The sequence below is a fragment of the Drosophila albomicans genome, unplaced genomic scaffold, assembly GCF_009650485.2.
Source record: "Drosophila albomicans strain 15112-1751.03 unplaced genomic scaffold, ASM965048v2 utg000051l_pilon, whole genome shotgun sequence".
NCBI classification, from domain to species: domain Eukaryota; kingdom Metazoa; phylum Arthropoda; class Insecta; order Diptera; family Drosophilidae; genus Drosophila; species Drosophila albomicans.
Genome location: NW_026263670.1, coordinates 20,343 through 34,420, shown reverse-complemented (window position 1 = coordinate 34,420; position 14,078 = coordinate 20,343). Strand labels below are relative to the sequence as shown.

General features: G+C 33.0%; 2 protein-coding genes across 8 annotated transcripts in view; one reads left to right on the top strand and one right to left on the bottom strand.

Annotated features, from left to right (window-relative positions):
* Positions 1 to 8,280, bottom strand: part of LOC117573244 (autophagy-related protein 2 homolog B) — a 65,148-nt gene extending 56,868 nt beyond the window's left edge. For all 7 annotated transcript variants that reach the window (XR_007955648.1, XR_007955649.1, XR_004572688.2 and 4 more), the window contains exons 1-3: positions 8,042 to 8,280; positions 6,216 to 6,537; positions 1,368 to 2,482 (exon numbers count right to left, since the gene is read on the bottom strand). Coding sequence is in view for 4 of the 7 variants with exons in the window: in XM_034256299.2 (XP_034112190.1) it covers positions 1,368 to 2,482; positions 6,216 to 6,537; positions 8,042 to 8,206 (1,602 nt within the window). In the remaining 3 variants the exon portion in view is untranslated. The remainder of the gene's footprint in view (positions 1 to 1,367; positions 2,483 to 6,215; positions 6,538 to 8,041) is intronic.
* A 2,110-nt stretch (positions 8,281 to 10,390) lies between these two features.
* Positions 10,391 to 12,384, top strand: LOC117573162 (28S ribosomal protein S5, mitochondrial). The gene is made up of 2 exons (XM_034256124.2): positions 10,391 to 10,683; positions 11,231 to 12,384. The coding sequence occupies exons 1-2, from the start codon at positions 10,557 to 10,559 to the stop codon at positions 12,322 to 12,324; spliced, it is 1,221 nt and encodes a 406-aa protein (XP_034112015.1). The 5' UTR covers positions 10,391 to 10,556; the 3' UTR covers positions 12,325 to 12,384.
* Positions 12,385 to 14,078: the final 1,694 nt, after the last annotated feature.

The following is a 14,078-nucleotide window of genomic DNA, read 5'->3' as shown; positions in this document are numbered from 1 at the left end:
AATTCGCAGCTCTAATTCTAAAATTGCGCTTGTTATTCGATTTTGGTTGCTGTCGAAAATGATGGCTCTATCTCTTATAATCTCTGAGATCTAGGTGTTCATACGGCCAGACCGACATGACTAGATCGTCTCGGTTGTTGACGCTGATCAAGAATTATATATTCTACTTCATAGGGTCGGAGATGCCTCCTTCTACCTGTTACATACATTTACTGCCGACACAAAGTTTTAATACCCTTCTACCCTTTGGTATACAAACAACTTAATATTCTTAATTCAAACTAAATGAAATCAGTGCTTTAACTGGTTTTTGAAAAACTAACTTCGGTGTCGCGTGCGAATGCCCAAATTTTTGTAATTTTCTTAAAAACGAACAATTGCCCAAAATCAATCTTAGCACCAATTATAGATCCAACCAAGAGTTTCAAATTGTACAATATTAAAATAATGTCTTGGCACATGTATTTCACCACACTTGATTCTAGCTTTCTTACTTTTTTTTAAACAAAAGTTGGCTCTGTTGCAGCGACGTGCCGCGGTGGTTGCGAGCATCTCATCTTATCCTATATGAGGTTTCGATAACTTGGAACTAGGGAATTCAATTTGTTAAAGTTAAATCAGATAATTTTCCCATTAAATTGTTGAGCTAGATTTCTTTTTTTTTCTTTAAACTTATTAACGATCATATCGCGACTAATCTTTACCATTCCTATTACACCTTGCTTTACCCTCTAAGAGTTCTATGGTATTAATTGTATAGATTTTATCAATTGTCTAATGCTAACTAAATTAGAATTAGGCTAATTATATATGTGACAAGTAGTCACGTATATATTTAACCTAATTCTAATTTATTTTAATACATTTTATTTATTTTCCACATTTTCAATTTTATTCTATTCAAGCGCAAATAACAATGACACATAAATATAAAAACTAATAGATTTAGTAGTCCTGAGAACAGTCGGAGGTGGTATGACAATACTTGAACAAACTAGCACTATGCCTTAAACACATTAATAAACTAAAAAAAAAATTAAAAAAAAAAAAACTACAGCTTGGGGCAGCAATTTTCTCTGAATTTAAAAAAAAAAGTCGTAACCGTATACACGGTTGCCAAATATTCTGAATTGGAAATTAAAATTCAAGCAAGCACAAGAAAACTGTTTATAGTATATAAAATATATATATTGGCATAATGCTAGGATAATCATATTTTAGATAACTTTTTTTATATGAATGCTAGCAAGTTGGAAAAGATTGTCTTAGCTTATTATATTTTCACTGTCCGTTAAAAGTTGACAAGAAGGGAGTAAAAAAATAATAAAAATAAAAATAATAATATTACGAATATATTTAGCACTAACCTTTTTTCTATCAAATAAAATGAGGGGATACTCTACATTGTCAACAATTTCATTGAAATCCACCATTGTAGCTGATAATGTTGTCTTCAATATTAACTCTTGACAAAATCTTTGCTGCTCTCCATTGACCAATAACGAGGATATCATACAAAAAATATAGTTGTTGTTTGATATTGGGATTGAACTGTTTAGTAAATTATCCATTTTACGTGTACTCGGAAAAAAATGATCAGCCATTTTTGAATATTTTATTACACTCTCATCTGTAAATATGTAATTCGGAGCAATATTGCATGCAGAACTTTCCAATAGAATTTCATTATGTAAAATTATTCCAACAATTTTGAATATTTGAATTTTAAATTTCAAAATTTCTCCTGAAATTTCGTTGCTTCCGACGTTTATTTGAGTATTACTAAACGTAGTTGCCATACTATTTGTGGATGTGGTTGATATAATCGATTCACAATTTTTAGTTCTTTCAAAATCGTTAAGTAATTTCGACTTTTGTGCATAGTCCCAATCAACATCTTTGTCAATAATGTCAGCCGTTCTCATGGGATAGGATATATTACAATTTTCCGGTTTAATGTCTTCATACGGTTTTAATAGTTTATTATTATCTTGTGGATTTTCTTTATTAAATGCCTTTGAAATACGAGTAAGGAGTTTGATTTGACGTGGCGTAAGCATCGTATAAATGTGGTCAATTACTATTTCCAAGTTCACTTTCGGCCCAACTATATTTTCAGTTTGTTTAATGCTAATTTTAAAGTTTTGGTCTCCTATAAATTCAACAATTTTACATAGTCGTCCAATTTCCATTTGTTGTATTTCTCTGGTATTTATTTCAGTAGTCCATATAGTTAACTCAGTTGTCACTAAGTGATGTTTAGCAATCATTGGTAATGTATTAATAAAGGGAGCTTGCTCATCAGTTTTATTCGTTCTGCCTGGTTCTTTACATTGAGTTGTATTCTTCTCATAACCAGTTTGGTTTTTATACTCTACATGATTTGCTTTAAGCACAACGACAAGTTTCTTGGAAGATTTCGGCAGCTTATACTCAATATTCAGAGTCGTATTGCTTAATTTGGCGTGTATGCGATTAAGAACTAGAAATAAAATTAAATAATTAGGGTATGTGATATGGTAATACAGTGCAAGCTTATGTAATGCATAACAAGTAAGAAAGCTACCTGCTACCCATTTTGAATAAAATAAATATATTCTGCGGAAATATGCCGAATATACTACAAAAATACTAAAAACACTAATGGTATATTTGGTATCGACATTGTGCCGCATTAAAAATATACCATAGACGGCACAATATACCAGATTGTCAGCCAAAGCAACTAAGACCCCTAGTAAGTAGGCGTTTTTGCCCATACAAAAGTATTTCTTTAATAACTTCGACTATTTTTATCTGATCGCAATCAAATTTTCAGGATTCATAACTACTATAGTTATTACTGTATATACCAAAATTCAACTCTAGCTTTAAAATTACGCTTGTTATTCGATTTTTTTGATTTGCGGGGGCGGACGTGGGCGTGGCAAAAATTTGAAACAAACTTGATCTGCGTGCAAACTTAACAAATGCTGTCGACAATTATAGCTCTATCTCTTATAGTCTCTGAGATCCAGTGTTTCATACGGACGGACGAACAGACACACAGACGGACAGACGGACATGGCTAGATCGTCTCGGCTGTTGATGCTGATCAAGAATATATATACTTTATAGGATCGGAGAAGAATCCTTCTACCTGTTACATACATTTCCTTCCGGCACAAAGTTATAATACCCTTCTACCCTGTGGGTAGCGGGTATAAAAATATACAATGGCGTCTGCCTGTCTATCCGTTCGAAACACTGCATTGCAGAGACTGTATAAAATGGAACATTAATTCTTTTTCGTCAGCACTTGTAATGTTTCATATCAAGTATGTTTTCAGTTAATTGTAGTCTAAGAGTCCAAATTCAGTGACTATGCCAAAATAAAGGGCAGTAAAAATAGATAAGGAAAAAAACAACAATCGAGTGTACTCGATTGTGAGATACCCGCTACCCGCTTTCAATAAAAATATACCGCATTAATATACCGAAAAATATTTAAAACAATACAAAAGGAATTTAGCATATCGATATCGATATTGTATTATGTTCAAAATACACTAGACTGTCGGGCAAAGCAACTAAGACTCGATTGCAGTACGAGTTTTTTGTCATACGAAAGTATTTCTTAAATAACTTCAACAATTTTTATTTGATCGCAACCAAATTATTGCGATTCGATTAATTTTATCTAAAACAAAAACAACAAAAGCTGTCGAAAAAAAACAACTAACTAACTAGTTTCTGAGATCCAGTGTTTCTTACGAACGGACGGACAGAATATATACACTTTATAGGATCGGAGATTCACCCTTCTAGGTGTTACCATAGTAAACAACAAGTAAGAAAGCTAAAGTCGAGTGTGCTCGATTGTTAGATAAAAATATACCGCATCAATATACCGAAAAATATTTAAAACAATACAAAAGGATAAATTTGGTATATCGATATCGATACTGTATTATGTTCAAAATATACTGGACTGTCAGGCAAGTAAGACTCGATTGCAGTACGAGTTTTTTGTCATACGAAAGTATTTCTTAAATAACCAATAATTTTTATTTGATCGTAACCAAATTATTGTGGTTCGATTAATTTTACCTAAAACGAAAACAACAAAAGCTGTTGAAAAATTGATAACTAACTAGTTTCTGAGATCCAGTGTTTCATACGAACGGACGGACAGACGGACAGAATATATACACTTTATAGAATCGGGATTCCTCCTTATAGGTGCTACTTTTAGTATAGTGGACAACAAGTAAGGTGTTTATTCGCACAGTAGTATATACGAGGTGTGTTCAAAAAGTAAGGTGACTTTGTATTTTCAAGAAAAACTATTAATTTATTTATCAATATTTATGTTGTCCCCTTCAAAGTAATCCCCCTCAGATACAATACACTTATGCCAACGGTTTTTCCAATCCTCAAAGCACTTCCCATAAGCACTTTTCGGTATAGCCTTGAGCTCTTTCAGCGATGCAGTCTTTTTTCGGTATTGGCTCACCTGGGCTCTTCCATTGGGACGATTGGGCTTTGGTTTCGATATCATAACCATATACCCATGATTCGTCACCAGTTATGACCCTTCTGAGTAAATCTGGGTCGTCGTTGACGTCATTCAACAGCTCTTGAGCTCATGCTCATGCGACGGTTCTTTTGGTCAAAATTCAGCAATTTCGGAACAAACTTCGCTGACACACGACTCATGCCCAAAATGTTTGAAAAAAATTTCATGGCACGAGCCAAGCGATATACCGACATCTTCAGCAACTTCTCTGATAGTGATTCGACGATTTTCCAAAACAATTTTCGTCACTGCTTGAACGTTTTCATCAGTTGTTGACGTGCTTGGGCGTCCAGAGCGAGGCTGGTCATTGGCATCTTCCCGGCCATCTTGGAAGAGTTTGTACCACTTGTGCACATTTTTTTTACTCAGAACAGTTTCACCGTATGCCACTGTCAACATCTCAAGTGTTTCAGAGCACTTAATTTTATTTTTTACACAAAATTTGATGCAAATCCTTTGATCCATATTTTTCGATAGCAAAAAATCGCCGGGCACGCAAAACAACTTGTAACCTTTACGCCTCTCACAACCAAACAAAAAAGGGGATTCAACTGAAACTTGGTACAGATGTTAGGGAAGAGTGTACCAATATAACAAAACAAAAAAATCGATAATCGAAAATATGTTGCCCGCGAAATTTGAAAAGTCACCTTACTTTTTGAACACACCTCGTACATTTCCTGTATCCTATAGCGGTTATAAAAACTAAAAACCCTCAGATCCATGGTCGAGTGAAAAGTTTAAATGCTGATGTGAACATTAGAATTGAGATTATTGAAAAAGATAATGCAAAATTGATTCATTCAATTAAGGAAAACAATATGGAAGCAAAAGCCGAAAGTAAAACTATAGAAAACTAGAAAGTATCTCAACAAGATACACGTATTAGCTAAAAAGTAGTAAAGGATAGAAAGCAGACAAAACTTTTCTTTAAGACCATCATCTCGCGTCATTTATTTAATGATTGTTGTACGATATTTTTACACCCGCTACCCATAGGGTAAAAGGAGGCATCTGCAACCCCATAAGAATACATATTCATGATCAGCGTCAACAGCCGAGACGATACAACCATGTCCTTCTGTCCGACCGTCCGTATGAGAACCTAGATCTGAGACTATAAGAGATAAAGAATTTTGGTACATACAATAAAAACTGATTCCCGAAAATGTGGTTGCGATCAGATAAAAATTGTCGAAGTTATTAAAGAAATACTTTTGTATAGGAAAATTCGCCCACTTACTAGGGTTCTTAATTGTTTTGGCTGATAGTCTAGTATATTTTGCACTGTATAGTATATTTTGAATGTACCACTATACAAATATACCAAAAATACAATTTGCTATGTCTCGGCTTATTACGGTATATTATTTCAGTTTTTTTTTTTTTTAGTAATGCACTCCTGTTTTGTTTTATTTCAATATGGGTAGCGGGTATCTCACAGTTGAGCCAATTCGACTGTAGCATTGATTTTTTTAAATTTTAAAGATTTTAAAGATAGGAAAATTTAATTTGATATGATGCGAGCCATGAAAGGTCATGTTCGATAAAGTTGGTAAAATTGCTAAAAACTTTTCAAATTTTAGGGTTTCTGAAGCATCTGAAATAATTAAACCAAAATTTGCACCAACATTTTCCACTCTTCCTGTAAACTCACCATTATCAATTGTTTCAGCAAATTTTTCTAGTCCAACTAGTGTGTTGCTGTGGTTTAAAAACGGTATGTCTTCATCGATTTGCTTCATACATTCTTCTGCCATTTGCATAGAGCTGCTTACAGATGACCACATCGATTCTAGCATGGTTGTGGCACTTTGAGACCGGGTTACTGGCCTCACAGTTATTGTCATATCTGAGATGTTTAGAGAGCTGTCATTTGTCATCAAAGCATTCCATGGTACCATTACGGTCAAACATCCAATGTGTCCAGAAATAACTTCAAAAGCCCAACCCTGCTCTTCAAATAATTCATTTATAGCCTGAAAAAAGTAAAAAGTTTGTTTATTTAATTACAATAGAAGCATATTAGTGTCATAGGATACGTTTACTTGCATTAAAATTAGTTTAAAATATATTATTTTTTTGATGATTGAAAAGAAGTTGATTTGCTAAAATAATTATACGAATTTAAGGAATCACAAAATTGTTTTTTTTTAACAATTTCTTAAATTAACACCAAATAAGGTGTATTTCTCTTGGGCACTTTTGAATTTTGTATGAATATATTATTTTCGAACTTAAATTTGTAGATGGTATTAATTTTTGATTAGAAAAAAAAACAGTAATAAAATAACTTCATATATGTATATATATATATATATATTCTTTATGAGCACCAACTGCCGATATATTCATGTTCGAATGACACGTAAGGGAAGTTTGTTTTCGATTTTTGCCACGCCGATTTCCGACTCCGCAAATTGAAACAAGAAAGCTACAGTCGAGTGTACTCGACTGTGAGATACCCGCTACCCATTTTGAATAAAAGCAATATATTTTGCGGTATTATTCTCAAAATATACCGAATATATTGCAAAAATACTAAAAATATGCCAAATGGTATATGTGGTGTATCGATATAATACCGCATTCAAAATATACCATAGACGGCACAATATACCAGATTGTCAGCCAAAGCAACTAAGACCCCTAGTAAGTTGTAGTTTTTGCCCATACAAAAGTATTTCTTTAATAACTTCGACAATTTTTATCTGATCGCAACTAAATTTTCAGGAATCATAACTACTATAGTTATTATTGTATATACCAAAATTATTGTATATACCAAAATTATTGTATATACCAACTCTAAACATAACAAATGGTGTTCGAATCGCAGCGCTCGGCCCGACGGGGGTCCCCATAATTCTGTTTTTAATGATATTTTGAATATTTTTTATGGGATGACGCATCTATGTATTATGTTAACTGCGGCAAATGGAAATAAACAAAATGCTTGAGTCTATACATTTGTGTATTTTATTGACATATGTACATGTGTACATAGGCACGCTTAGCATAGTTGCTTGTCAATCGACTATAGAGATAGAGAACTTGCTTCATATTCCATACAAACTTAGTTTATACAAACTTAGATGTGTTCTCGTATGTACATTCTTTAACACACTCTGTATGGGAATTTCTGAATTATTATATGATAAAAGATCTTATCTTCTGTATGTTAACAATGAGGAATTTAATAGTTTTATTGTAAAGTAAATAGAAAAATACATAAACCTATGTGCGAACATATTTATTTATCATCGGCAGTAATAGGTAAGGCGCAATAAATATATATGTATGCACATACATATGTACATACACATGTACATACATGATTGTTTAAATTCAAGTATGATACTTTGATCGTATTAAACTTATTTGACCTATAAACAGCTTTACATCAGGTTTGAATAGCTTAGCAAAAAAATCTAATCAAAGCATTGCTTTGTTGGTAAATAATCATTTTCAAGCAGAACTTACATTTACTTTTAGTGAAATATTTTCAACAACAGCTTTTCCATTGTAAAGATCCACTTTTAACTGTTCTAAATTTAGATTATTTTCAAAAAACTGTCCCAAATACCTTTGTAAGAGGTATCTGCACGTCTTAGTTTTCAATCCATCCCATAGATTAAACCAAGACATTTTAATTAATTGAAATATTATTTGATGAATCAATCTTTCAGCTTATCCTTTGTTATTGTTTTCATTGATTTAGTTATGACAGATTTTATATCGATAAATCACCACAACAATCTGTCCACAAATACGATATATCGCATAGAGATTGTAGTCTTATAGCCTATTTTCACTGCACCAAAAAACCTCGGTTCTTTTCCGTTCAGGTCGAATGTTACGTTCGTCCCATGTAAAAACCGATAAGAAAAAAAGGCGGTTCGAAACGTAAATGAACTGAGTGGCAGTGGAAAAAGGCAATTAATCCAATATGTAGACTATGGGCATTTGCTGCAATGATGCAGTTCTATGATGCCAGTGCTTACACCAAAATTGCATCACGCAACCAGCTGTTTAGCGATGAAAAAGTAAAAAAACTCAGGCAGGAAGAAGAATGTCAAAAGCACTAGAAACAAATCAACCGGCAAATTAGCAATTTAATAAGTTATGCGACGCTGAGAACATTCAAAAATTATATGTTTATCCAAATTATTTATTATACATCAATTGACTTTACTTATATCTGTTTTACATCGTAATAAGCAACTTGGCGATTATCTTTTAACATTTTCTTATGTCTCTGTCAATTTCCCTTCCTTTTTTGCATCAGCTTGAATGAGCAAACTCACACGATTCAAACCCCTGGGGTGCAAAAGTAATCAAACTCAGACAGGAAAAGCAAGTATATCGGGTAATAGAAGCAAAGCAATCAAAAATGAGCAATTTAATAAATTATATGACACTGAAGACATTCAATAAGTTGAGGTTTATATACATTTAAACTAAATTTAACCTTTTTCTTTTTCGCACTATAAAAAGCCCCCTTAAACAGTTATTCAAATAATGTGAGTTTGGTGGAAGCGTTTGCATCATAGAATCGCACCATTCAAGTACATGCGCTTGGTCCCCTTAGGGTAGTGCTGCAAAAACATCGAGGTTTGGCACCATCGAGGTTTCCGATGTTTTAAAAAAAAAACATCGATAGTATCGATGTTTAGAACAATTTTTTTGTAATTATTGGATATACAAGTTTAAAATCTTAAATAAAAGCGAGTTTTTTTTCTAAAGAAAACAAATAATAAATTTAATTCAATGAATAGTAAGCAAATCAAAAATAACAAATCAACAAAATAATAATAACAGCCTTCAAGGCCAAAAGCTCTGCTTTGAGATCTGTTGAGATCGTTGGACTTATAATAAATGTTAATAGTAATAATAATTATTCGTTTATCCATTGAATTTTGCTAAGAAACACTATTTTATCCACATTTGAGGGCTTAAGGGATGCCCTTTTATTTGAAATTATAATTCCAGCTTTGCTGAAAATCCTCTCGCTCTCAATTGACGTTGCTGGAACACACAAAATATAATGTTACCCAAACCTGCTTCGCGCGCTTTTAGTAAATTTTGTGATGGTAATCCATTCAAACAAAACATCGATAGCGCAAAAAAACATCGATGTTTTCTTTAAAAAAAATAAAAACATCGATAGTATCGATAGTGTGCCGATGTTTTTGCAGCACTACCTTAGGGTAATATACGGGATGATATAAATTTTATTCTGGAAACGTAATTATTGTAAAAAAATATATTATTCCACGAACGAAAAAAATGTATCTACAGATGCATGTATCTACAAATGTGAATACCATTGTTTTTTCGTTGAAGAGTAAACAATTAAAGCTATGGATACGCAGGACTGTCCATAAAATTTAGAAACAACCACAAAGTTGCAACAAAATGTGGTTGGGATAGTTACATATGTACATATGTACATGTGTAGCCAAAGAAATAGGTGAAGAAGGTGTCATCTTATATTTTTTAATATTATTAATCTTTAATTTTTTTGTTGGGAAGGCAAATACTTTCAAAATTGTTAAGTGATAGCATAATATATATACATATAAGAAATGGAGTCTTGACGTGGATTCTAGTAATGTGTATATGTATATGTGTATGTATACACTTCACAAAGCTGTTAATGGAAACATTAGACAGACGGTTTGACATTTCTGATATGTTTAATGATTCGGCCAGTGTAACCAATATTTTGTATTCTTTTGACAAACTAAATTATAAAAATGCACTTTGACTTCAAATTTAAATTTTTAAGTTTAAGCATCAACAAAATATTTTGAGACATTTATTAAACAAATAAAAATGAGTATTTTATAAGAAAAAGAATTTAAAAACAAAAAATATAGAATGTTATCAAAAAACATACCGATATTTGCATAGTGGCGTCTTATCGATAAATATGCCTAGATATTATTCCAGACCAAATTTACAAAACTAGTCGAATAAAACGAGAGTGCTGGTAATGGCCGGATTACTATTAAAATCCATTCAGAGATGGAAGTCATCCCTTCGTGTGGGCAATTTTGTAAATTTAGGTGGATTATCATCGAATTTATTAATTTCTCGAAGTACAAGTTTCTTTAATAAATGTGAGTATCAAATAAATTATGTAAGTCTAATGTGGTTGCTGGTTTGATGTGACAAGTACCATAGCGTAATAGTTACAGTTACTCAGGAGCTGCAGTCACTGTTCATAATATATAAGGAGTTGAATGAATCAATCCTTAAACAGGCCAGCTAAAAGCGATGTCTATAAAAATAAATATGGAAATAAATCATGGGAATTGCCATCAAGGCAATTACTGTCTCGGTGACCTGTGACATGTTGACTCGTTGATAAATATAACAAAACAATATTTGCGAGAAATGTTTGCACTAGTTGGTGGCAAATTAAATTCAGGTTTGACAACATGTTTTCCAACAAATTCTCTCGTGGCCTGCTTTATCCGCTGAATAGAAATTTATCTCGAAAACCTGGGATTTCTAACTGATAAAAAATGTTCGAGAACCTACGACAACGAATTGATCGAATTTTTTATTTCACAGAACCTAAACCATTAAGCCATTTTTTTATTTTTCTAATTTTGTTAACATTTGTATTCTATATACACTACTGATTTCTTATCTGCTTTATAGTGCCTGCTGAAGATATATGGCGCGGGGTAACAGCTGTTAGTAATGCTGGTAAAAAGAGAGGACGTGGAAAAGGCACAGGAAAAAAAATAGCAAAGGACCTTAATAAAGGGCAAGCTATTGGCATTGGAAAAAAAACGTGTATTTGGCCGGGCTTAAACGCTCCAATCATTAGAGGCAACGAACTTCTACATCAACAAAAACAATCTGAAAACATTGATAGAGAGAAAAACATACAAAAAATTCGTGATTCTATGGGAAATTTCAAACAAATGAAAATAAATCCAATAGACCGCGGATGGTCTGGAACCAAAATGCCTGGTCGTAGTATTGGGCCTCCCGACACTGTGGGGGAGGAGGAATTCACTTCATTCGATACATTTGTGCTTGAAAATAAAATAGTTTTTATAATGAAAGGAAACATGGGAAGAAAACGAAGATACTCGGTATTGTCGGTGACTGGAAATAAAAATGGCTTGGCTGGCTTTGCTTTAGCTAAAGGTCCAGAAGTTCGAACCGCTCTTCGAAAATCTAAAAATCGGGCTGGGCAAAAGTTGATGAGCATTAACCTTTATGAAAATAGAACCATAAATCACGACTTTTATACCGGGTTTGGAAAAACAAAAATATTTGTTTCAAAAAAACCTGATGGATATGGATTGGTATGTCATCGCGCTCTACAAACTATATGCAAGGCAATAGGGATAAGAGATTTACATGCAAAAATTGAAGGTTCAACAAATCTCCAACATATTGTAAAAGCGTTCTTTATTGGACTTATGCGCCAAAAAACGTACCAGGATATTGCAAATGAATCGTGTTTACATATTGTTGAAAGTCAAATGGCTAGAAATGGATATACAGAAATAAAAGCCAGTCCTCACATGGACCCTAAGAATGCAGATAACGACCGGATAATTGATTTTATGCAATTCACTTTAGGAAACAAAATAGTGTTACGAAAAAAATCAGTTCCTCCATTTTACGCTCAATCAATGGGTTATACTAAACATGAAATAAAAAAAGAGCGATTTCGAAATCAAGCTAACGTACGATTACACAAACTGGTTAATAACTACAACTATAACTATACTTAGTACCAGTATTTGTTTTTGTTTTTTAATGTGATCGGTTTTATAATATACTATTAAAACATATTTTCTTTGTTTTTCTTAAATATCTGAAAACACGCTACATCTGAATATGTATGTACGAGTATATTCATTTGGGATAGAATATGACACCAGAAAGTTTCTATAACAATATGGTGCACTACATCGAAATTCGTTCTATATTCAATTCTAACTATATTTAATTAATGTTGTTGCAAAGATGTTTCACTATTTGTTTGGAATTCTTGCAATTGAATTAAGCGAAGGCCCAAAGTTTGGCGGGAAGGGGTCGCAAAAAGGCGGAAAATTGCCTTTTACGTATTGAAATGAGAAGCTGAAGTGCACTTTTATGAAAGACCTATAAACTGCATGGCCTTGATTTCATTTTGAAATACAAATATTTACATATACATATGTAACTAAATACATTACGGGAAAGCTGCGGACAAATTTGTTTTGTATTTTATAAAAGCTACATATTTTACTATGACCTACAAAATATGAACAAATTAAAAATTAACTATGTCCATGAAATGTGTTTTATTTATTGTGACACCGCCCTGTGGTGTAGTGCGAATGAGATGGTCTAATTAGAGGCTTATGTCCGATGTTTTTACACAACAATAAAAGCAGATGAAACACTTACTAATTGTCCCATTCATACAAATTTAAAAAGGTAAGGTTCTTGCAAAACTAAATTAGAAATAAACCTTTCATTAATAGGAAAAATTATAAAATACATACACGTTCTAACAGTTAAGTGTGTTTCTTTGTGATATAAATAATTTTTTTTTTGTCCAGATTATTAAGCAGTTTTGACAATTGCTGTATTGTGGGTGCGGTGACTCCTCTGGGGAGCGGTATCTTCCAGCAAGTGTTATCTTAATAAAGAATTTTTTTAACAAAATAAACAAGTAAAAAAACCACAGTTAAGCGTAGTCGAATGTGAGATACGCACTACCCATTTTGAATGTAGCCAAAAAAGTGCTGTTTTATTATTATATCCGCTACCCATAGGGTAGAAGGGTATTATAACTTTGTGCCGGCAGGAAATGTATGTAATAGGTAGAAGGAGGCATCTCTGACCCTATAAAGTCTATATATTATTGATCAGCGTCAACAATCAGCGTCGTCTGTCCGTATGAACACATAGATCTCAGACTATAAGAGATAGAGCTATAATTTTGTTTCGACAGCATTTGTTATGTTTGCAGGCAGATCAAGTTTGTTACAAATTTTTGCCACGCCCACTTCCACCCCCGCAAATCAATAATAACAAGAGTAATTTAAAGCTAGACAAATTTTGGTATTTACAATAATAACAATGGTATTTGTGATTCCTGAAAATTTGGTTGCTATCGGATAAAAATTGTTTAATTTATTAAAGAAATAGTTTTGTATGGGCAAAAACGACGGCTATGTATGTATTGTATGTAGTCGTATTAGTATCTCAATGAATAGATGGTTCATAAGCGATAGCTCTGGTGGTAGAGTGCAAGCTGAGCATGTTGTGGTGCTCGGGTTCGAGCCCGCTCGGGGTACAAACTTTTTTGTTTTTTAACCACCCGGTCGGTGGTACTCGAGTTCAAATCCCAATCGAGAATACATGCATATTTTCTTTAATATTTTGAGATTATTACCGAAATATTATGCTTTTATTCAAAATGGATAGCGGGTATCTCACAGTCGAGCACATTCGACAAAAATGTCAGAGAGTCGTGAACCAGCAGTAGTATCTG